Raw genomic sequence first — 26,265 nt, 5'->3', positions numbered from 1 at the left:
AAGCTGTTCCTGAATCGCTGAGTGTGTGTCTTCAGGCTTCTGTATCTCCTTCCTGATGGTAACAGTGAGAAACGGGCATGCCCTGGGTGCTGGAGGTCCTTAATAATGGACGCTGCCTTTTTGAGACACTGCTCCCTAAAGGTGTCCTGGGTATTTTGTAGGCTAGTACCCAAGATGGAGCTGACTAGATTTACAACCTTCTGCAGCTTCTTTTGGTCCTGTGCAGTAGCCGCCCCCCCCCCACCCCATACCAGACAGTGATAGCAGCCTGCAGCCTGTCAGAATTCTCTCCACAGTACAACTATAGAAGTTTTGAGTGTATTTGTTGACATGCCAAATCACTTCAAACTCCTAATGAAGCTCTTTCACCTTACTGATGTTGAGTGCCAGGTTGATGCTGTGGCACCATTCCACTAGTTGGCATATCTCGCTCCAGTACGCCCTCTCGTCACCACCTGAGATCCTACCACCAATGGTTGTATTGTCAGCATATTGATGGTATTTGTGCAATGCCTAGCCACACAGTCATGAGTATACAGAGTAGAGCAGTGGGCTAAGCACACACCCCTGAGGTGCGCCTGTGTTGATCATCAGCGAGGAGGAGATGTGATCATTAATCCACACAGATTGTGGTCTTCTGGTTAGGAAGTTGAGGATCCAGTTGCAGAGGGAGGTACAGAGGCCCAGGTTCTGCAACTTCACAATCAGGATTGTGGTAATGATGGTATTAAATGCTGAGCTATAGTCGATGAACAGCATCCTGACGTGGGTGTTTGTGTTGTCCAGGTGGTCTAAAGCCGTGTGGAGAACCATTGAGATTGCATCTGCTGTTGACCTATTGTGGCGATAGGCAAATTGCAATGGGTCCAGGTCCTTGCTGAGACAGGAGTTCAGTCTAGTCATGACCAACTTCTCAAAGCATTTCATCACTCTCGATGTGAGTGCTACTGGGCAACAGTCATTAAGGCAGCCCACATTATTCTTCTTAGGCACTGGTATAATTGTTGACTTTTTGAAGCAAGTTGGAACTTCCATCCATAGCAGTGAGAGGTTGAAAATGTCCTTGAATACTCCCGCTAGTTGGTTGGCATAGGTTTTCAGAGCCTTACCAGGTACTCCACTGGGACCTTCTGCCTGGTGAGGGTTCACTCTCTTTAAAGACAGCCTAACATCGGCCTCTGAGACAGAGATCACAGGGTCATCTGGTGCAGCAGGGATCTGCCCAGCTGTAGTTGTGTTCTCCCTTTCAAAGTGTGGATAGAATGCATTGAGTTCATCTGGTAGTGAAGCATCACTCCCATTCATACGATTGGGTTTTGCTTGTCAGAAGTAATGTCTTGCAGTCCCTGCCAGAGTTGCCGTGCATCTGATATCGCCTCCAACCTCATTCGAAATTGTCTCTTTGCCCTTGAAATAGCCCTTCGCAAATCATACCTGGTTTTATGGTACAGGCCTGGGTCATCAGACTTGAATGCCACAGATCTGGCCTTCAGCAGACGACATAACTCCTGGTTCATCCATGGCTTTTGGTTTGGGAATGTACAGCAAGTCTTTGTAGGCACACACTCATCCACACAGGTTTTAATAATGTCGGTAACAACTGCAGCATACTCATCCAGGATTGAAGATGAATCCCTGAATACAGTCCACTCCAATGATTCAAAGCAGTCCTGTAGGCGCTCCTGTGCTTCCCTTGTCCATACCTTCTTGGTCCTCACTGCTGGTGCTGCAGTCTTCAGTCTCTGCCCATACTCAGGGAGTAGAAGTACAGTCAGACTTCCCGGAGTGAGGGCGTGGAATAGCACGGTAGGCATTCTTGATGGTGGTGTAACAATGGTCCAGTGTGTTGTTTCCTCTGCTATTGCAAGTGATCTGTTGATGTTAATTGCTTTGTGATTTTTTTTCAGACTGGCCTGGTTAAAATCTCCTAGAGCAATGGTGAAGGCATTAGGGTGCACTGTTTTGTGCACTTTACTGCTAGATTTTCCAGGTCTGGTGAGCAGAATTGGGACAGCACTGATAATTTGTGCACTAAGAAGAGGTGATCATGAGGCATACTTCTCCACCTCTGCTTTTGAGAGACTCTATAGATCTATCCCAACGGTGTATAGTAAACCCGTCAATCTGGATTGCTGCATCCGGTATGGAAGGGGTTAACCAGGATTCTGTGAAACAAAAGACACACACGGTCCTAATGTCCCTCTGATTCAGCACCCTGGCTCTGAGATCATCAATTTTATTCACCAGAGCCTGCACCACTAAGATAGTCGGTATAAGGAGCTTAAAACCCCCGTTTCCTTAAGCACACTTGTAAGATTAAAGAAATTAAATAAGTAGTGCAAAAGAGAGCAAAAGTAATAAGGCAGCGTTCATGGGTTCAATGTCCATTCAGAAATCTGATGGCAGAAGGGAAGAAGCTGTTCCTGAAACATTTGAGTGTGTGTCTTTCGGCTCCTGTAGACTACCTCCTTCCTGATTGTAGCAATGAGAAGAGGGCACGTGCTGGGAAGAGAGGATTGCTGACCAATAGTAATGTGGGAGTGTGGTAAACTATGTGTATACCTGTCTGGACACGCCCCTCTGCTGACTGCTCCTGTGGCTCCTCCCACAGACCCCTGTATAAAGGCGGTTGGAGGCACTGCTCCTCCCTCAGTCTCCAAGATGTTGTGGTCACTTCTGCTGCTAATAAAAGCCTATCATTCACCTCCCGTCTCCGAGAGTTATTGATGGAGTATTCAAGGAGTATTCTTCACTGCATGGACAACAACCATTCTGGACTCGAGGCCTTTTAAGGATGGGATTCACATACTAATGTTGCTGGGAACGTCAATGTTAAGTGTCAACAGGAAATAAATTGAAGATAAGAATGGCAATCTGGTTTAGGTTTATAGTTGAAGCTAGTTCGCTTTGGGTTGAGGGCTGTTTGTGAGGAACTGGAGTGAGTATGTGTGGTGAACTACATACTGTCTGGACACGCCCCCTGCTGACTGCTCCTGTGGCTCCTCCCACAGACCCCTGGATAAAGGCGATTGGAGGCACTGCTCCTCCCTCAGTCTCCAAGATGTTGTGGGATGGTCTCTTGCTGCTGACTGCTCTCTTCCAGCGAATAAAAGCCTATATCTCGCCTCACGTCTCCGAGAGTTATTGATGATGCATCAGTATGGGGAAGTGGATAGCTTGAAATCAATATCAGAAGAGAACAACATTCACAGTTTCATTGAAAATAATAATGATTTTTTTCAATCTGGGATAATCTGAAGTTAATCTTGGGGAAAGGCAAAGGTTGGAGATATGAAGGATGGCTTTGCAGTAGAAGCTTACCCAAGTCAGATGTTAGTCTACATTAGAGATAATACATTCTGCCACGAAGAATCCTGGGATAGGCCTGTTATTTCACAAAGATATACTCCAAGATCGGAAAAAATAGTGATTTAAATTAGTCTTACCCCCTGAGAACAAGCTGAGCCACAGCTTTCACTTGCAACTTCACCTGGACCACCTCACTATCAGAGTTTTGAGTGTTTTTACTGAAAAAGTAATTTGATACAGAGTTACCAACGGTTAGAAGAAGAGACCCATTGCTGATTACACCTGTCTTGATTCCCTATCAAACCTTTCACTCATATTCTCCTGAGACTTAGTGAATTAGGATCAATGACAGGTGAAAGCAGAGCAGAAATTGTGCTGATGACATCACAAGTTGATCATTGAAGAATGATTGCATAACATGATCCAATGATGGTATGCAGAGAGCTGTTGGTTCTAAAGCAAAGGTTCCCAACCTTTTTAATGCCATGGACACCAGGTTGGAACTCCTGCTCTAAAGAGTGTTATGTTGATGCAGCTGCAACCCTTTTGTAACCGAGATGATTCTGCTCATTTATTCTTTCCTCAGCATGCACATAACAGCTTTATTTACATCCAATTTTTATTTTGCTGGCAGTTGTCAAGGAAAGCATAAATGGTAACCATGTTCTATAAGTCAGCTGCTCTCTTACTTCACATGTTAATTGTTCCATCTTTACAGTGTACCTGAAACATCTGTTTCATCCAACTAGTTAATAAAATTAAGGGCTTTATCACATGACAACCTTACTAATCATTTAGTACCTTGGACTACCTCACTTAGTATTCTTCCATGATTAATCAATGATAGATTAGTTTTTCAAATACAATTTGGAAAAAATGAAGTCCTTCTCCATTGGATGTAGAATGACCAGGAAAAGTTCATAATCATGATTGACAGTTGTTTGGACTTTTAAGGGAATCAAGGAAAATGGAAGGGATGTAAACATCAGCACAGTCTTACTGAATAGTGAAGCAGACTTAAGGGATCAAATAGCCAATCCTGTTTCTGTTCTCATTGCAATCACCTCTCTGTCCCACTCCCTAACATTGCTTGCTGAACATGTCTCTCCTCGGACTGTTGCAGTCAAGGCAAGTAATGTAGTGTTGGATAGAAAAAAAAGTTGCATTTGCTTGTGCAAAACATGTTAATGAAATTCAAATTTCAATTGTCATCTCAATGTGGCTTAAACCTGCAGAGAATTTCTTTTTCATTACTTACTTCATTATCCTGGAGACAGATGCTTCTTTTTCACCCCTAAGTAGCCTTGGGTGCAATCTTGATTGTACCTATTATGACATTTAGACCATTTGTCCTCTCAACAGTCTTAAGCAGAAAACTCTGCCTTTTGGAGCCACTCAGATTTGAGAGCACTACTTGATATTTTTTTGATTGATCTACCAGATATGGAGGTTCATTTCTCCATCATACTTGCTTCTGTTTCTTTTATAAGGATGGTGGCAGAGCAGCTAGTGTCACACCTTGTGGTGCCAGCGATCAGAAGGTCAAGGTTCATTTCCTGCTGCTGTCTGTAAGGAGTTTGCACATTCTCCCCATGACTATGTGGATTTCCTCTGGGCACTCTGGTTTCCTCCCACAGTCCAAAGACGTACAGGTTAGGGATAGCAGGCTGTGGGCACGCTATGTTGGCTTCAGAAGCATGGTGACTCTTGTGGGCTGTCCCCGGCACACCCTCAGATTATACTGGCGCAAACAAGGTATTTCACTGTATGCTTCAATGTTTCAAAGTACATGTGACAGATAAAACTAATCTAATCTAATCCAGTGCATACCATCATAGACCTCTGACTGTCAGGCTCTTTGGTAGGATCACTCTCAATAATTACTTGTTGTCCTTCAGAATGCAACCATTCCAACAATTTTCAACCAAAAATATGAAAACCAATTGGATTGATGCCTAACTGGGAGCATATTTATTTATTTAGAGATACAGCATAGAATAGGCCCTTTGAGCCACACTGCCTGCAACCTTGATTTAACCCTAACCCAATCGGAACAATTTACAATGACCAATTAACCTACCCGGCACCTGGCCTCCAGTTTACCTTATGTTCCTGCAACACACTGTATACATGTGGAATTCAGAGACAAGCTGACCCATGAAGAGAGCTGATTGTGCTGGTCATTCTTTACAGACCCTTGACAAAATATAATTCGGGCCAATTTCTTTCCCCAATTACACACCAAAGTAGGAGTGAGCTCTCTTACTTTAAAGAGTACCTAACTGTCCTTATATAGGGAAAAACAAAAAGAACCCTGTGCACTGCTTTGAAGACCATCAGACAGCATCCTGTGGGAGGATTGGACAATTGGAACCACCAGTCAAGTATTAATAATCAATTATTTGGTATTTAAACATTGTGTGAACTTGCTGTGTATCCATCAGCCATCATGTGATCTACCTTATCATAGTGACTTCCTTAGGTCCAGTACAGGTTCATAAAGATTTCTTTCTTTTTGCCAGTACACATAATGTGTTGGACCCTCACAAAAGAAACATTTCACCCTGTTGATCCACCACATTTAGCTTCAGTGAAAAGCAGGAACAAATAATAGCAACTGAAAACTGCTTCTCCCCCTCTCCCACCACCCCTCTGAGATCTGATGTCAACTGATGTCCTCACCATCACCACATGCTGAGGATGAATCTAGCCAGATTCATAAACTATGCTGAGGATGACCTCCATTTTGGTGTCTTTTCATAGACAGAGGGTGAATCTATAGGCAACAAGGTTTTTCATCAGCTTTGCACTTTATTTTCTTTGCTGGCGGCCAGGGCTCTGTCTTGTTTCTTTGGCAGTCTCCCAGGATTGAAGACTTACTTCCATACTGGTTTGGTGCATTCTGAGATGGCTGACAGTGCCAACGTGGTGTCAACAGACTCTTCCACAGATGGGGCAGATGGTGGTTGACAGGGTGTGTAATTGGTGATGTGGTGCCCTCTTTCTCCTGTTTACGCAGGGCTTGGGTGTGTTCTGGTTGTGTGAATTCGAGGATGACAATGGAAATGTCTTTTTACCTTTTTATCTGCATGCTGATTGTGATGGTTTCCACCTGCTCCAAGCTGTGCACCGTGAAATGGAGTCCTGCAGATATCTAAAGAGCAACAGAATAAATTGGCCACTTCTATTGTCATCGCAGCTGTTTCAGTAAAGGAGCCAGCTGTTTAGCATGTAAATAAAGTCATGCAGCAATTAATAACCAATACGCAGTGTTGTAAATAATGCAGGGCCGGATTAACATTTTAAAAAACTCGGACTTGTTACTTTTTGTCTGCCTCTGGGGGTTAGAACATGCATAATTAATATATAATGCAAAAAAATATCTTTGCTGAGCAGAGGTAGACACTGATGCATCTTCATCTGTGAAACTATTATACACTGGAATAAATCTCCAGTCCTCAGAGCTCTTACTGAAAAGCTGATTTCCATAGTGCATTTCACTGGATTTAGCACTGCTGTCCTTGTGTTATAACTAATCACTATCCAAGTTGCCGCTGATCTTCCCCAAGACAATAGGTGACTGCCCTATAAAGAGTGCAGTTTGCTGTGTGAAGAATTCAGTAGATAAACATGCTGTGTTTACAGCTCGGGAAGTACCTTGCTGAGAGAAAAATTTGAAATAGCCCTTACATTAATCAAGAAAGTCAAGGCACAAAGTCCATTATGATTTTTGTTTTAATTTATTCCTGAGTTTCTTAGGAAAGCCAGCTGCTGTTGCCCATCATTAACTGGTCTTGCGAAGGTGATGGTGAGCTAGCTTTTTGATTTTGTTTAGTCTGATTGATATTTAATCTGCCTTGGAAACCAAGACACAATAATGCTTCTCTAGACCACTGTCATGCTGTCTTCCCATGAAAGGGCATCCAGCAATGGGGGATTAGTGGGAAGTACAAAGGTGCAAAGCCTAGCGACAAAGAAAAAAATATAGGGTGCAGATACATCAGTTGCACTTTGAAGCATTCGAAGGGTTAGTTATTTACCGTCAGCTTCACCTTTAGATCAATGACAAATCAAGATCTTTGATAGGAGTCACAGGTCTCACCTTGGTGCCATTTTCCATTGGATTCCCTAGGTCACAGCTCACTGCTTGACTGCCATTGCTCATCACTGGGTTACAGCTCAATTTGGTAAGGCTCTTGTAAGGAATTCAAAAAAGCCAGGTTAAAATAGAAAGGTAACTCGAAGGCAATAAAATAAGTTGAAGTGTTTCAAAATAAACCATCAGTGACTCAAAGATAAACAAACCATTGTCTGTTCTGCTTAGGAGTTTTACAAACTTAAAGTTGAAATATCTGAAACTTCTTGCAGACATTAAGAGGCGCTACATCACCACTATCCACTGTCAAATGCAAGGTCATTACTGAACTTTCTTTAACTGATGGGAAAGAGGCTCTTCTCACCTATAATTTCAACTGCACTTGCTTTTCAGTTTACAGTGATTACAAATTGCACTGAAACACAGCAAGTTCATAACTAGTTCATAGAGTTACTCATGAAAATGGGCCCGTCTACCCCTCAAGTATATCTGAACACCAAGAACCCATTCACACTAATTCCAGTTATGTTTTAATTCTCCCCATATTCTCATAAACTCGGCACAGATTCTACCACTGAACTACACATGAGCGTCAAGTTACAGTGGCCAAATAACTTGCTGACCCCACATCACTGGAAACACCCAAGAGAAATCCATGCAGTCACATAGAAATCATGCAAACTCTGCACAGACAGCACTGGAGGCAAGGGTCACACTGGAAGGATTGAATATGGATGGGACCCCAGCTACCCAGGCTGACATCCGCAACGCCATCAATAAAATGTGGGACCATGCTGGTCGATATGGTTCCATCCCACACTGTGAGCTTCCTGGATGTATGGGATTAATTTCCAACAGTTACCAGCTCCAGCTACAACGAGACAATTATCAAAACTGCACCAGATATGCTTCTGCCTTAATCTCCGCATTTTTGAAATGGATGCAAATTATCCCAACAATAACTTAAAAGGCCTTTCATTTTGGGCACAATGTGGAGTCATCTACTGTGTAGAGGTGATGTGGTAAACCTCTACTATCTGAGGAGGCTGATCATGGAGTCTGTGTGCCCTGCCGAATGGTTAGTGTTCACGTTCCAGTCAATCAGGGTTTCTTTGTGGTTGTATTTAACTCCCTTCCTTTCATTTCAGTCTTGTCGGGTCTTGATCAAAAGCACAACGATGTCAATGCTCCCTGCTTACTTTAGTCCACATTTTGTGATGGAAAACTACTGTTTAGATGAATGCTGTAATGGAGTGGTATTAGTTTAGCGTTGTTACTGCTTCCGAGTCACAGTGTTGGCATTAGCTTTCAGTTTGAGTGTTCTAGTTAACAGCTCTGTTGGCCTAACATTTATTGTTTTTCCTTTAATTCTGCATAGTTCTTATTAAAATTCAGTGCCTCTCCCTTAGTACTTGGGCCATAACCGCACACTTGTGTCAGCTTGTCTATGCACAATACCTCCAATCTTCTCCAGATGTGCTGAGGAGAGCATTGTTGGAAACGGCACTGCAACGGGTAGGATTCTACAATAGGTAGTTAAAACTGCCCAACACATTACTGGCACCAGCCTACCCATCACAAAGATGGTGCCATAAAAACACCAGTAATGTCGTGAAGGACCCCACCCACCCTGCTTTTGGACAGTTTGTCCCACTCCCATCAGGGAGGAGGGAATCTTGACATATCCTCCACATATTAACTCACCCCACCAGACCCACCGCCACTACATACACATCACCAGCATCACTTTATGTATGTACATTCAGTTTATGTATATAACAGTTACCTGTACCTTATGGTTTATAAGATTGCTTTTATATTTATACTCATTGTGTTTTGTTTTTGTTTTTTATAGTGTTCATTATGATTATTGTGTTTTTTAAGCTGCTTTGGATCCAGGATAACAGTCATTTCCTTCTCCTCTGCACTTCTGTACTGAATAATGCGGGTGGAGATATGTCTCTACCATAGGAGTCGCAAGTTCTTTTTCTTCAGCTTTATTAATTGTATATATACCAACTTGTTGAAGTTTTGTGTCATTTTATAGTTGTAGAAGATTATGTATCAATAAAAATATTCTAAAAATGAAAATGTAAGGCACTCCTTCTGTCCTCTAGCCTGCAGTCACCCTTAGGCAAGATGTAGCACCTAGATCCCCACACTCCCAGTTCACGGTCATGTGAAGCCATGGGAGCAGGAGGTGGATGGTCGTGTGAGCAGCCGGTGCAGATCACAAGTCCTGGTTATGTGACCACTGATACCAGGCAGACAATCTCTGAAGAGTATTAATAATGTCTGGGTTCACCCATCTTGTAAAGACACTGCCCAGAAGAAGGCAATGGCAAACCACTTCAGTGGAAAAATATGCCAAGGACAATCATGGTCATGTAAAGACCGTAATCATCCACATTATATGACACAACACATAATGAATGAATGAAATGAAGAAAATCCACACAATCTTGAATGTTGGGAATGCAGGGATACAGAAGACAACATTGTCCAAGGCCAGCAAATGGTCACCCAAACTGCTGCTTAACATGATTAACTCAGCTTCCACATCTGTTCAGTGCAAGCAGACATCTCTAAAATGGAAATGTCTCAAATTTTCTGAAGCTTAGTTGCTTGAAACTTCAGGGGGTTTCACATTATCAGCTGAGCTTGCTACCAGCTTCAAACGCCCTGTCTGTTTGGGAAATTATTGGCAGCAAGGCCATTAGAAACCAGGGAGGGACTGGTTGTGGTGTTTTCTCAGCTTTACTTTGAAAGAAAAAAAAGATTGGAAGTTCGCTGGAGCGACTGATTAGTTCTCTTCTTAAAATAATGGTAGATATATCCCAAAGAAAGTTGACCTTCTGGTGTTCTTTCCTTTCAGTAGGTTCATCTACCTGTCTGGCCAAAGGTAATTAGCTTGTTCATTAGGTGTACCAAACTTGCAAGTGGTTGGATCAAATGTAGTTTTCATAAACCTGCCAAAGCTGCTTGTATATGACTTCTACTACTTAGAGACATAGAAACATAGAGAACCTACAGCACAATACAGGTCCTTCAACCCACAAGGCTGTGCTGAACATGTCCCTACCTTAAAACTACCTAGGATTACCCATAGCCCTCTATTTTTCTAAGCTCCATGTACCCATCCAGGAGTCTCTTAAAAGACCCTATCATATCCACCTCCACCACCGCCGCTGGCAGCCCATTCCATGCACTCACCATTCTCTGAGTAAAAAACTTACCCCTGACATCTCCTCTGTACCTACATGTTTGTACTTCCAAACACCTTAAAACCATGCCCTCTCATGTTAGCCATTTCAGCCCTGGGGAAAAAGACTCAGACTATCCACATGATCAATGCCTCTTATTATCTTATAACCATATATAACCATATAGCAATTACAGCACGGAAACAGGCCATCTCGGCCCTTCTAGTCCATGCCAACGCTTACTCTCACAGAGTCCCACTGGCCCGCACTCAGCCCATAACCCTCCATTCCTTCCCTGTCCATATACCTATCCAATTTTACTTTAAATGACAATACCGAACCTGCCTCTACCACTTCTACTGGAAGCTCATTCCACACAGCTACCACTCTCTGAGTAAAGAAAATACACCTCGTGTTACCCTTTAACTTTTGTCCCCTAACTCTCAACTCATGTCCTCTTGTTTGAATCTCCCCTAATCTTAATGGAAAAAGCCTATCCATATCAACTCTATCTATCCCCCTCATAATTTTAAATACCTCTATCAAGTCCCCCCTCAACCTTCTACGCTCCAAAGAATAAAGACCTAACTTGTTCAACCTTTCCCTATAACTTAGATGCTGAAACCCAGGTAACATTCTAGTAAATCTTCTCTGTACTCTCTCTATATTGTTGACATCTTTCCTATAATTTGGTGACCAGAACTGTACACAATACTCCAAATTCGGCCTTACCAATGCCTTGTACAATTTTAACATTATATCCCAACTCCTATAGTCAATGCTCTGATTTATAAAGGCCAGCATACCAAAAGCCTTCTTCACCACCCTATCCACATGAGATTCCACCTTCAGGGAACTATGCACCATTATTCCTAGATCACTCTGTTCTACTGCATTCTTCAATGCCCTACCATTTACCATGTATGTCCTATTTGGATTATTCCTACCAAAATGTAACACCTCACACTTATCAGCATTAAACTCCATCTGCCATCGTTCAGCCCACTCTTCTAACTGGCCTAAATCTCACTGCAAACTTTGAAAACCTACTTCATTAAGCACAATGCCACCTACCTTAGTATCATCTGCATACTTACTAATCCAATTTACCACCCCATCATCCAGATCATTAATGTATATGACAAACAACTTTGGACCCAGTACAGGTCCCTGAGGCACACCACCAGTCACCGGCCACCAACCTGACAAACAGTTATCCACCACTACTCACTGGCATCTCCCATCCAGCCACTGTTGAATCCATTTCACTATTAATACCTAAAGATTGAACCTTCCTAACTAACCTACTGTGCGGAACCTTGTCAAAGACCTTACTGAAGTCCATATAGACAACATCCCTCGTCAACTTTCCTCGTAACCTCTTCAAAAAATTCAATAAGATTTGTCAAACATGACCTTCCACGCACATTCAATAAGATTTGTCAAAAATGACCTTACACACACTATATACACCTCTATAAGGTCACCTCTCATCCTTCGTTGCTCCAAGGAGAAAAGGACGAGTTCACTCAACCTATTCTCATAGGGCATACTCCCCAATCCAGGCAACATCCTTGTAAATCTCCTCTGCACCCTTTCTATGGTTTCCACGTCCTTCCTATAGTGAGACAACCAGAAATGAGCACAATACTCCAAGTGGGGTCGGACCAGGGCCCTATACAGCTGCAACATTACCTCTCAGCTCTTAAACTCAATTCCACAGTTGATGAAGGCCAATACACTGTATGCCTTCTTAACCATAGAGTCAACCTGTGCAGCAGCTTTGAGTGTCCTATGGATTTGGACCCCAAGATCCCTCTGATCCTCCACACTGCCAAGAGTCTTACCATTAATACTATATTCTGCCATTACATTTGACCTACCAAAATGAACCACCTCACACTTATCTGGGTTGAACTCCATCTGCCACTTCTCAGTCCAGTTTTGTATCCTAACAATGTCCCACTGTAACCTCTGACAGCCCTCCACACTATCCACAACACTCCCAACCTTTGTGTCATCAGCAAATTTACTAACACATCACCCCACTTCCTCATCCAGGTCATTTATAAAAATCACAAAGAGTAGTGGTCCCAGAACAGATCCCTGAGGTACATCACTTGTCACCGGTTACTTTTTCCTATAACTGACCCTACTAAATTCCATTAACTGCCTCCAAACTCTACCATTTACCTACACACTAGGGGAAATTTACAGTGGCCAGCACATGGGTGTGGATAACGACTACTGGAGCATCCGGTTGAAACACAAATGGTTCCTGGGAGAACAGGCAAACTGCACAGAGAACTCATATAGATGTTGTACTGATAGATCAGACTATGAATTGGGAGACAACTTTACAAACACTGGTTAGGTCGCACATGGAGTACTGGTCACCACATGACAGCAAGGATGAAATTATACAGGAGACATTGCAATGAAGATTCACCAGGACATTGCATGAATTGGAGGTCTTTAGTTTTGTGGAGAGATTGGATAGGCTGGACTTATTTTCCTTGAAATTTAGGAGGCTGAGGGGTGACCAAATTGGAGACCTATAAAATTACAAGATGCATCTTTCCGATGGTAAGTGTATCATAAACAAGAAGGTATCGGGGTAGTTCTAAAGGGGACCGGGGGGATTTTTTTTTTTAAGCATAAGCAGAGAGTAATTGATATCTGGTATGTGCTTCCAGAGGAGGTGGTGGAATCAGGTACAATCATTCTGTTTAAGAATAAATTAGACACTTGAATGGACAAGGAATGTCTGAGGAACGTCTGGCAGCTCCTGGGTTGTATTCCCTGGAGTTTAGGAGAATCTCATAAAAAACATTCTGAATATTAAAAGGCCTGAAAAGTTTAGATATGGCAAAGTTATTTCCCATGGTAGGGGAGTCCAGGACAAGAGGGCATGACTTCAGGTCCATTTAGAATAGAGAAGCGGAGAAATTACTTTAGTCAGAGGGTGGTAAATCTGTGGAATTTGTTGCCATAAGCGGCTGTGGAGGCCAAGTCATTCGGTACATTTAAGGCAGAAATAAATAGGTTCTTGATTAGCCAGGGCTTCAAAGGGTATGGGGAGAAGGCAGGGGAGTGGGGATGACTGGAAGAATTGGATCAGCTCGTGATTGAATGGTGGAACAGACTCGATGGGTGGAATGGCCTGCTTCTGCACCTATATCTTATGGTCTTATGGACAAGTCATAGAAGAATATGGACTAAATGCAGGCAAATGGGATTAGTGTAGATGGGCAAAACTTTCACCCTAAATGTGGCAAGTGAAGGTTCTGTTTCTGTCCTATATGATTCAGTGATAAGTGAACAATATGAAATTGACTCATTAGGAAGAAATACATTCTTTAAGTTTACTTCTGTTTATTTTAATTGGTAAATATTTAATTTCCAATTTTTTTCAAGGTATGCTTTTGGATGACCAATGGAATCTGTAACCTAAATAGACCTGCCCAAGGACTTTAAGTTGATAGGATGACATGTTTTGTGGGATAAAACAGTGCTGCCACAATGGAAACACCAACACACAGGGAATAAATCCTTGGAAATATGTCAATGACAATCATCCCACAAGGACAATCCTATTTGTTTATGATTAAATGACAATTTTCACAGTCAAGTTTACTGGACTCTGCATCATGGTGATACACTTAGTGCTGCTTCCGAGATATGTCTGTGTCAGGTAACTGTGTGGGATTCCTGCAACTGCTCTGATTTACAAACATGTACAGTTTGGTCAGTCCATTGTCAGCCCTGAATTCCCAGTCACGGGGGAGGGTGGTAGGAGACTAGGTGTGGAGATAGATGGAAATGTGAGAGAGGCAGGTTACAGGACATAAGGACGAGAATAGAGTAGCTCTGAGAGCTGGCATTGTTTCAGTAGGCTGAATGGCCATTGTGAGAAATATGATTGAATATGAAACAATAGCAGCAACCATACCTTATCACCTCGCACAACACTTATGAAGTCAACTTGAGGAGGGAGGGGGATATGCAGTTCAGTTTCATATGCTCCTTCTCCAAGATTGACAGCATTGAAAAAGACAGTCAGAAGGCTGGATTCCCCAGCAAAGATATGGTCTTCATCTCTGTGGAAACAGTGATAAAAGAAACACAGTCACTGGCAGAATTTGGATCCTTTCATTAATGAGAAACATTGAGATCTTGTGTGTGCTGAGAATTTTTTCCCCATTTCTTTTTTCCCTCTCTCTCCCCCTTCTTGCATTTACTCGTGTACTAGTCATTCAAATAGCACCAGAATGGAAGCTCAGTCATATCCACTCAAAACTACTTTCCAATCAATGAATCCAGCGTTTCTAATGACACACATGATGGGATAAACAATCAATGTTAAACAACCCTCATCTTAGTGGGAGAGGTCCTTTGGTCTGCCCCAACCCTGATAATCCTTTAGCAAGTGAATCTATGCACAACAGTGTTGCAGGACACACTCAGGAACACTACTGTGTCACTCTTTTGCAAAATGGTAATGAAAGGACGGAAATCACGTGGTTTGTACATAAAATATGGAGATTGTATGAAGGAAAAGTGTGCCCATTTCTTAGAGTCATACAGCATGGAACTGGGCCCTTCAGACTTTGAGTCTGTTCAATTACACTAATTTTATATTTTCAATCTCCCCATATTCTCATCAACTCCTCCCACTACCTAGAATTGACTATTTTCCTACATATCTGTTAATGCAAGAAATAAAAGTATAAATGTTCTTTAAAATTTTCAATGAGATAACATATTTAATTTGCAAAACCCTGTAATGAGTCAAGGGCACCTGGTAGACTTCCTACAATGGTTGTTTCCACTGGGATCATTATCTCAGCATGGCCAGAATGACAATGGCTGCAACTGATTCACATTATGAGGCTGAGGGCTGCATTACACTACACATTGGATCTTCCTTGATGTCTTAGTTTTGACACTGAAGTGTGTTCTAGATGTAACCATGGTATGTTGGAGAAGCAGAGAGGGGAAAATAGATGACATCATGCAGGTATCTCCTAGAGAGTTGAGAAAAACATTGGGAGAGATATAAAAATCTGCTCATTGGATTCCATGCTGAGTCCGGGACAGCAAGTGGTGCTGGAACACTTAAATATGAGCAAATCCCTTGAAAAAAAAAACTTAGAGGTGCTTCATATGCAAGTAATAGTCTCTATATACTGTATATTGTGTTCCTGAAGATGTAAAAGCCTCCCAAGGGGCTTCAGAGAAACATTATCAAACAAAATTTGACACAAAATTGCAGAAGATGACATTAGGGAAGATGACCAAGAACTTTGCCAAGGGCCCTTAGAATATCTTGACTGAGAAGATGGAGAGAAAGAAGTAGAAAGGTTCTGAGAATGTTCCAAAGTTTAGAGCCTCCATAGTTGAGGATATGGTTGACAATGATGAAGTCAAGAAAATTATCACAAGCTATTTTGTCATCTTGTCCTGGCTTACATTAAAGGTATGGCAAGTAACATTCTGTCTAACACTTTACAATGAAAACCATGCCCCTTTAAGAATGGAGACCAAATTAAATTGAAGGAAATAGAAAATGTATTAAGCTTCTTGCATAATTAAGATCTTGCCATAATATAGCATGACTCAAGCACAGTAATTAAATTTTGATCAAAGGATCTTTCAGAAGCAATATGTTTCTATTATTTATTTCTTTTGACTGGAGCTTTTGGAGAAGAATATCAATCTGATTAGGAACACATCAGAAGACTAGAGCTAATTTTAAGGAAAAACTTACACTGTTGCTGACAGGTTGAGATTTGGGATGCAGATGTGATCATCGCCACAGTGCAGGAGAATACGCGCCTAAAGTGGAGAGGAAATAATACAAAAGTTGAATTTCTGCTTTTTTGATGCATCTGATGCTTTTCTGACTCTGCTTTTTACAGCTTGGCATAGCTGGTAGCACTAATGTCTCAAATATCCCAGAACTCTTCCTGCCATTGAGGACATCTTTACAGGTGATGACTCATGAAGGCAGTGTCCATCATTAAAGACACATCCCTCTTTTCATTACCAGCATCAGGAGGTGGTACAGGAGCCTATCAATGCAAACTCAGTGTCTTAAGAACAGCTTCTCCCCTTCTGCCATCAGACTTCTGAATGGTCCGTGAACTCATGAACACTAACTTGTTATTCATCTATTGCACTATAAATTTATTTTGTAACTTGATCTTTATATCTTGCAATGTACTGCTGCCGCAATACAACAAATTTTACAACACACTGTACAGTGATAATAGGCTGATTCGATTCTGAGGGAACCTTCACTCATAGAATCATAGAAAACCTACAGCACAATACAGGCCCTTCAGCCCACAAAGCTGTGCCCAACATGTCCACCTTAGAACTACCTAGGCTTTACCCATAGCCCTCTATTTTTCTAAGCTCCATGTAGCCATCCAGGAGTCTCTTAAAAGACCCCATCGCTTCTACCTCCACCACTGCCACCGGCAGCCCATTCCACGCACTCACCATTCTCTGCATAAAAAAACTTACCCCTGACATCTCCTCTGTACCTTTCAGAGGTCTTTCTCGTCTTTCTTTCAAGGAAAATTTACAACAATGTTGCTGGGACTGGAGGATATGAGTTATCGTGAATGGTTGAATAGGTTAGAACTTTATTCCCAAGAACGCAGGAGAATGATGCAAGATTTGATACAGGTATACAAAATAATGAGCAGTATAGATAAGAATAAATGCAAGTAGACTTTTTCCACAGAGGTTGGGTTAGACTAGAACTAGAGGTCAAGGGTTAAGGGTGAAAGGTGAGAAGTTTAAGGAGAACATGAGGGGGAACTTCTTCACTCAGAGCATGGTGAGAGTGTGGAATGATCTGCCAGCGCAAGTGGTGCAGGCAAACTTGATTTTAATGTTTCATTTTCATTTTTAGAATCTTTTTATTGGTACAAAATCTTCTACAGCTATAAAATGATACAAAACTTCAACAAATTAATATGTATACAGTTAATAAAGCTGAAGAAAAGAAAAGCTGGTCGTAATATATAAAAATGGAAAAAAATGTTATATGTAAGGAAAAGAAGGAAAAAAAAACCCATCTAACTAAGAAAAAAACCCACTGATTACAAAAAAAAAGGAAAAAGAAAACCATTAGGAATCAACCCTCCGGAGCAATACGTCTTACTATCATCTATATATAAAGAAAAAGAGTCATCAACCGCCGATTCATAATTATTTTTAAAAAATTGTAAGGAAACCATATAAAATAATTCAAATTAAATGATAGCATTTGGCAAAAGACCCCCATCTTCTCTCAAAATCGAATCGGGGATCAAAAGTTATACTTGTAATTTTTTCCAAACTGAGACATAACATTACTTGAGAGAACCATTCAATCAATGTAGGGGCAGAAGTATCTTTCCATTTTAATAATATACCCCTTCTTGCCAGTAGTGTAACAAATGCAATTACATATTGATCTGAAGATGAAATACCCTGAATATGATGTGGAACTATTCCAAATGGAACAGTCAATGTATTAGGTTGTAAATTAATTTTCAGAGCTTTAGAAATTGTAGAAAATAAAGATTTCCAAAATGATTTTAATGAAGAACATGACCAGAACATATGTGACTATTTCAATGTTTAATAGAAGTGTGGATAGGTACATGGATAGTGGGGATATGGAGGGCTATGGTCCCAGAGCAGGTTGGTGGGTCTTGGCAGAATGATAGTCAGTGCAGACTTGATGGACTAAAGAACCTGTTTCTGTGCTGTAGAGTTCTATAATTCTTTGTGTCATCTTTAAAATGAAATGTCAGATACACCTGATAATAGTATAGGAATGTATAAGCTTGTTCCAGACCAAGAAACTTGAACTGTTTTCTGCAAAGAAGAACAGACAGAATGATGAATTGGACCTCTCCTTTGTTGAGTTTTCATGTTGTCTTAGTGTATTTAAGTTGCCTTTTACTTTTGCTGGCTGCTGATAATTGTTCACTTGGAGTCTCAGCTTGAAAATTCTAACCTTGGTTTCCAAATCTGTCAGCAGTCTCGCTTCACCCACCTACCCACTTCTACCTTCTCAGTAATCTCTTACAGCCCTACAGCCTTCTGACATTCAGGGACTGGCCTTTATGTATTTTCAGTTGTAGCCCTTCCAATGTTGTCTGCTGAGTAGAAAGATTCTGTGATACAAGACATTCTGCATGAGCAACATCTCATATTCTATGTGGATAGCCTCCAACCTGTTGGGTGGCAGCAAAGCTGCAGATGTAGTCCTTGACCAGCCTCTCAAAGCATTTGCTTATTATTGAGGTGAGTGCAACAGGATGCCAGTCGTTCAGACATGTTACCTTGGTCTTGCCTTACGAACCTAAGCGTAACATCCTTGCTCTTATATTCCAGTCCTCTCAAAATGACTGCTAACATTGCATTTGCCTTCCTCACCATCAACTCAACCTGCAAGTTAAATTTTAGGCAATCCTACACAAGAAAAAAGATCCTTTGCACACTTGTCTTCTGAATTTTCTCCCCATTTACAAAATAGTCCACACCTTATTCCTTCTGCCAAAGTGCATGGCCATGCACTCCTCTATGCTATATTGAATTGAATTGAATTTATTTCTTACATCCTTCACATACATAAGGAGTAAAAATCTACATTATGTCTCCATCTAAATATGCAATGTATAGTAATTTGTAATAGATAGTATGTACAGTAAGATATACAATGGAACAGTCAATATAGCTTAGAAATGCAATTGTGTCAGCTGGAATTAACCGGTCTGATGGCCTGGTGGAAGAAGCTGTCCTGGGGCTTGTTGGTTCTGGCTTTTATGCTGCGGTACCGTTTCCTGATTGGTAGCAGCTGGAACAGTTTGTAGTTGGGGCGACTTGGAACCCAATGATCCTTCGGGCCCTTTTTATGCACCTGTTGCTGTAAATGTCCTGAATAGAGGGAAGTTCACAACTACAGACGCGCTGGGCTGTCTGTACCACTCTCTGCAGAGTCCTGCGATTGAGGGAGGTACAGTTCTCAATTGTGCCCTTGTAGAAAGTCCTCAGGATTTGGGGGCCCATACCAAACTTCCTCAACTGTCTGAGGTGAAAGAGGTACTGTTGTGTGTTTTTCACCACACAGCTGCTGTGTACAGACCACATGAGGTCCTCGGTGATGTGGATGCTGAGGAACTTAAAGCTGTTCACCCTCTCAACACCAGATCCATTGATATTAATAGGGGTTAGCCCGTCTCCATTCCTCCTGTTGTTCACAACCAGCTCCTTTGTTTTTGTAACATTGAGGGAGAGGTTGTTTTCTTGACACCATTGTGTCAGGGTGATGACTTCGTCTCTGTCGGCTGACTCATTATTATTTGAGATAAGGCCAATCAGTGTAGTGTCATCAGCAAATTTAATTAGCAGATTGGAGTTGTGGGTGGTGACACAGTCATGGGTATAGAGAGAGTAAAGGAGGGGGCTTAGGACACAGCCCTGAGGGGCTCCTGTGTTGAGGGTCAGAGGGGTGGAGTTGGGGGAGCCCACTCTTACCACCTGCTGGCGATCTAACAGGAAGTCCAGGATCCAGCTGCACAAGGCAGGGTGAAGGCCAAGGTCTCTGAGCTTCTTGTTGAGCCTGGATGGAACTATGGTGTTGAATGCTGAACTGTAGTCCAAGAACAGCATTCTCACATAAGCATCCTCCTTCTCCAGATGTGTAAGGACGGTGTGTAGAGCTGTGGCTATTGCGTCCATCTGTCAATCGGTTGTGTTGGTAGGTGAATTGTAGGAGGTCCAGTGTGGGTGGCAGCAAGCTGCAGATGTAGTCCTTGACCAGCCTCTCAAAGAATTTGCTTATTATTTAGGTGAGTGCGACAAGATGTCAGTCGTTCAGAATCCACCACTTCTTTGCCCATTCTCCCAATCTGTCTCAGTCCTTCGGCAGACTCCCTTCTTTCTCAACATTCCTCGTCCCTCCACCTATTTTGGTATTGTCCGCAAATCTGGCCTCAAAGCCATCAATCCTCCCATCCAAATTATTGACATACAACATAAATTGATGTGGTCCCAACACCAGCAGAACACCGCTAGTCAGTGGCAGCCAATCAGAAAAGGCTCTCTTTATTCCCAGTCTTTGCCTCCTGCCGATCAGCCAATGTTCTATCTATGCTTGTATCTTCCCTGTAATGGCACTGGCTCTTACCTTGTTAAGCAGCCTCATGAGCGGCACCTTGTCAAAGGCCTTCTGAAAATCCAAGTACACAACATCCACTGATTCTCCTTTGCCAAATCATCCTATTCTTAACCTCACTGGTGTATGACACAGGCAGCAATTCAGAGATTACTACCCCAGAGGTCCTGCATTTCAGCTTCTTGCCTAACTCTCTATATTTTCTATTCAGGACCTCCTTCCTTTTCCTACTTATGTCATTGGTATCAATATGTACCATGACTTCTGGCTGATCATCTTCCTCATTTAGAATGCTGTGGATACCGTCCAAGAAATCCCCGATCCTGGCACGCGGGAGCAACATACCATCTGAGTGTATCTATTATGCCCTCAGAATCTGCTTTCTGCTCCTCTAACTATGGAATCCCCTTTCACTACTGCACTCCTCTTCACCCACCCTTCCTTCTGAACCACAGAACCAGACTCCCTGTCAGAGACCTGGTCACTGCTGTTTCCTCCTGGTAGCTTCCCCACCCCCAACAGTAGTATTCTTATTATTGAGGGGAACTGCCACATGGGTACTATGCACTGGCTGTCTATTCCCTCTCCTCCTGACAGTCACCCAGGTACCTGCCTCCTGCAATTTTGTGGTGACTAACTCCCTGTAGCTCCTATCTATCCTCATTCCCTGGTGTGGGCTGAAGGTTATCCAGCCGCAGCACCAGTTCCTGAACACCGTCTCTAAGGAGCTGCAGCTCAATGCACTTTGTGCAGATGTACTTACCAGGGAGACCAGAGGTCTCCCAAATTTCCCACATCTCACACAACGAACTTATCACTACCTCCAGAGCCATTCACAGTGCACTAGATGTATGGGGTGTCCTCGGGGGGTTAACACCTTTAGTGATGGGCTTGTCGTGCTCCGCCCAGGGGCAGCTCATCCACGCTTGGTCTCCATCTGCCACCCAGCTCTCACCAGTAGCTCCAAGTAACTGCACACAACAGTCACCACACCCCGGTACAACTCTTGGACAGGTGGGCTCAACCAGGTGAGGATAGCCAGGAACCTCCTACCCCGGTGAGATAGGGATATGCCTATCCCAGCACGCGAAGCCAGTTCTGGCGGACTGGGTGGATGAGATCAACTGCAAGATCCAATGGCCAAGAAGGTGGTGCTGCAAGACACAGAAGGCGTCATTGCCATCCACTGCAGCTGAGGAAGCCTCCAGTTGTGATGGTTTTTTAAATTTATTTTTTTATTGTTCATCATCAAACAAACATTTCCATAAGATGTATTGCAGAAATTGTACATATACATTATATAATCATATATATCACAAAATCTCCACAAAGTATTTATCTGAGGTATACACTCATAGAAGAGAGTGGAAAGAAAAAACAAGCAAAAGGAAAGAACTATGTACAAGTAGGGAGTGGCCAAGAGTGGAACTGCCCCAGTGCAATGGCTTTTTCACTATAAAACTTCTCCCACACCAGTTACATCATCATCAGAAATGACGACAACCAATAGCTAGTACTAACAGATAAAGAACTTACGAGAAGCGTACTTACTTACTTAGAAACTCTGCCTGTGCTTGCCCAAGCCTATTTTCACCCAAGCCACTCTAACACTGGCCCTTTGCAACAAAGGCCACTCCACTTACACTTGCTTCCTTTTGATTGGGCCTGCTCTGATTTCAGCCCACAGAAAGATATTTGAAAGCTCCCAAGCTCTTTTTAAACTTCATGCTGCATCACCAATGAATGACCTCATATGCTGATTTCAGTCTACTTAAAGAATATTCATAGACCTCAGGTTAGGAAAGAAGATTAAGATTAATCTAACTTCAGTCATGCAAATTACCAGCTACTGAAATTGCATGCAGTGATGCTTCCACTTAGATTTAAAAGCCACACAATCTGATACTGTGTAATTCCCTATATAATCTGAATGATATGATATGACCTTAAAACATAGGAGCAGAATTAGGCCATTCAGTTTATCGAGTCTGCTCCGCTATTCCATCATGGCTGATCCTGGATTCCACTCAACTCCATGCACCTGCCTTCTCACCATATCCTTTGATGCTCTGACTGATCAGGAAACTCTCAAATTCTGCCTCCACTGCCTCCACTGCAGTCCGTGGCAGAGCATTCCACAGATTCACTATTCTTTGGCTAAAAAGTCTTCCTCACCTCTGTTCTAAAGGGTCGCCCCTCAGTTTTGAGTATTAGCCCTCTAGTTCTGGATACCCCCACCATTGCAAATATCCTCTTCATATCCACCTTATCTAGTCCTTTCAACATTCAGTCAGTTGCAATGAGATCCCCATGCATTCTTCTAAATTCTAGTGAGAACAGACCCAAAGCTGGCAAATGCTCCTCATATATTAACCCCTTCATTCCCAGAAACATCCTTGTGAACCTCCCCTATACTCTTTCCAATGACAACACATCTCTTTTGAGATATGGGTCACAAAACTGATGACAATACTCCAAGTGTGGCCTGACTAGTGTCTGATAAAGCTTCAGCATTATTTCCTTACCTTTATATTCTATTCCCCTTGAAATAAGTGCCAACATTGCATTTGCCTTCTTTACCACTGACTCAGCCTGTAAATTAATCTTCTGGGAGTCTTGCACGAGGACTCACAAGTCCTTTTGCACCTCTGATGTTTGGACTTCTCATTTAGATAATAGTCTGCACTATTGTTCCTTTTATCAAAATGCATTATCATACATTTCCCAACACGGTTTTCCATCTTCCTCTTTTTTAAACCCATTCTTCCAATTTGTCTAAGTCCTGCTGCAATCACATTGCTTCCTCAGCACCACCTACCCCTCCACCTATCTTTGTATCATTCACAGACTTTGCCACAAAGTCATCAATTCCATTATCCAAATCACTGACAAACAATGTGAAAAGTAGCGGTCCCAATACTGACCCCTGAAGAACACCACTAGTCATGGGCAGCCAACCAGAAAAGGCCCCTTTTATTCCCATTCACTGCCTCCTGCCTGTCAGCCATTCCTCTATCCATGCCAGAATCTTTACTGTAAAGCCATAGGATTTTATCTTGCTAAGCACCCTCATGAGGCACTTTATCAAATGTCTTCTGAATATCCAAGTAAATGACATCCACTGCCTCTCCTTTGTCCACCCTATTTGTTACTTTCTTGAGGAACTCAAACAGAATTGTCAGGCAAGATTTCCTTTGACAGAAACCATTCTGACTTTGACTTATTTTATCATTAATCTCCAAGTACCTCAAAACTTCATTCTTAAAAATAGATTCCAACGCTTTCCCAATCACTGAGGTTAGGCTAACTGGTCTATAGTTTCCTTCCTTTTGCCTTCCTCCTTTCTTAAAGAGTGGAGTGACATTTGCAATCTTCCAGTCCTCTGGGACCATGCCAGATTCAAGTGATTCTTGAAAGATCATAACCAATGCATCCGTTATCTCTTCAGCAACCTCTCTCAGGACTCTGGGATGTAGTCCATCTGGCCCAGGTGACTTATCCACCTGAAGACCTTTGAGTTTGCCTAGCACTTTTTCCTTTGTAATAACAATGACACTCACTCCTGCTCCCTGACCCTCATGGATGTCTGGCACACTGCTAGTGTCTTCCACAGTGAAGACTAATGCAAAGTACCCATTAAGTTCATCTGCCATTTCGTTGTTCCCCATTACTACCTCACCAGCGTAATTTCCCAGTGGTCCAATATCAACTCTCTCCTTCCTTTTACTCTTTACATAATTGAAAAAAAACTTTTAGTGTCCTGCTTTATATTATTGGCTAATCTGCCCTCATATTTCATCTTTTCCCTTCTTAGAGTTTTTAGTTGCCTTTTGTTGGCTTTTAAAAGTTTCCCAATCATCCAACTTCCCACTCACTTTTGCTACCTTATATGCCCTTTCCTTGGCTCTTATGCAGTCCTTTACTTCCTTTGTCAGCCACAGTTGCCTACCCCTGCCATTTAAGAACTCTTCCTCTGTGGGACATATTTATCTTGCGTCTTGTGAACTATTCCCAGAAACTTCAGCCATCATCCCCGCCAGTGTTCTCCTCCAATCGACCTAGGCAAGCTTCTCTCTCATGCCTCTGTAATTCCCTTTATTCCACTGTGATACTGATACATGTGACTCAAATTGAAGTATGAATTCAGTCATATTATGATCACTGCCTCCTACGGGTTCCTTTACTGTAAGCTCCCTAATAAGATCTGGGTTATTAAACAACACCCAATCTCTGATGATCTTTCCCCGAGTATGCTCAGGCACAAGCTACTCTAAAATGCCATCCTGTAGGCATTCAACAAATGTGATGGATTAAGGAGTCTCCAGTGACATGCTGCCTCTAGCAAATTGCAAGCTGTTCTGCTGAACAACTTTTGATGAGATTTAACACCTAGCAGAAGATTGCTTCTCTAAAGCCGTCTCAGTCATAGGCTTCAGATACAAGTATATACACCATATACATGTCCCTATGTATGTCTGTCTTCCATCACGAAGACCTTAAAACTCTCTGCTTCTTTTCAACAACAGATCTGACCAGTTCCCCTCTACCACCATCCTCCTCCGTCGGGGGGAACAGGTCCTGTCACTCAACAGTTTCTCTTTTGGCCCCTCCCACTTTCTCCAACCTCAAGGTCGAGCTAGGAGCCACAGCTCTGACTGCCTTTTCGTAGAATATGTGGAACAGTCCGCGTTCCAAGCCTTCCCTAGTAATGCTCCCCAACACTTTCTGCACTAAATTGACGATTCATCAATTTCATCAACTTTGCCCCCAAGTCAATCCTGTGCTTAAATTTACTTGGTCCACTTCTGACACCTCCCTCCCCTTTCTCAATCTCCCTGTCTCCATCTCTGGAGACAAACTGTCTACCGATATCTTTTATAAACGTCAAGCGAGAGAAAATCTGCAGATGCTGGAAGTCCAAGCAATGCACACAAAATGCTGAAGGAACTCAGCAGGTCAGGCAGCATCTATGGAAAAAAGTAAACAGTTGACATTTTGGGCCAAGACCCTTCTTCAAGTCAGAGTAAGAAGGTGGGGGAGTGGAGGAAGAAGAACAAGGTGGCAGGTGATATGTGAAGCTGGGAGAGGGGGAAGGGATGAAGAAAGCTGAGAAATTGATTGGTGAAAGAGGTAAAGAGCAGGAGGAGGGGGAATCTGGTAGGAGAGAACGGAAGGCCATTGAAGAAAAGGAAGGGGTAGGAACACCAGAGGGAGGCGATGAGCAGGTAAGGAGATCAGGTGAGAGAGTGAAACAGGAATGGTGAAGATAGGGGAATTAATGGTGAAAAGGGGGCACAATGAAAAGGAGAGTGGGGAGCCGAGCACCTACGTTCCATCTGCCAGAAAAAGCACGATCTCTCTGTAGCCACCCATTTCAATTCCACTTCCCATTCCTATTCTAACACGTCAGTCCACTGGTCTCATAAGGTTTCAAATGTCACTGGTAGGTTACTGTACAAGGTAAGGACAATGTA

The 26,265-nt window shown here is 42.5% G+C and overlaps 1 protein-coding gene across 1 annotated transcript in view; it reads right to left on the bottom strand.

Moving 5' to 3' along the window:
- LOC132384531 (integrin alpha-8-like) overlaps window positions 1–26,265 on the bottom strand; it is a 152,624-nt gene that overhangs the window by 25,214 nt on the left and 101,145 nt on the right. The window contains exons 19-23 of the mRNA XM_059955682.1: window positions 16,379–16,446; window positions 14,561–14,708; window positions 7,412–7,504; window positions 6,387–6,463; window positions 3,447–3,527 (exon numbers count right to left, since the gene is read on the bottom strand). Coding sequence (XP_059811665.1) covers window positions 3,447–3,527; window positions 6,387–6,463; window positions 7,412–7,504; window positions 14,561–14,708; window positions 16,379–16,446 — 467 coding nt within the window. The remainder of the gene's footprint in view (window positions 1–3,446; window positions 3,528–6,386; window positions 6,464–7,411; window positions 7,505–14,560; window positions 14,709–16,378; window positions 16,447–26,265) is intronic.

This window comes from Hypanus sabinus, chromosome X1 (genome assembly GCF_030144855.1).
Source record: "Hypanus sabinus isolate sHypSab1 chromosome X1, sHypSab1.hap1, whole genome shotgun sequence".
NCBI lineage: Eukaryota > Metazoa > Chordata > Chondrichthyes > Myliobatiformes > Dasyatidae > Hypanus > Hypanus sabinus.
This window is presented reverse-complemented; position numbering and strand designations above follow the sequence as displayed.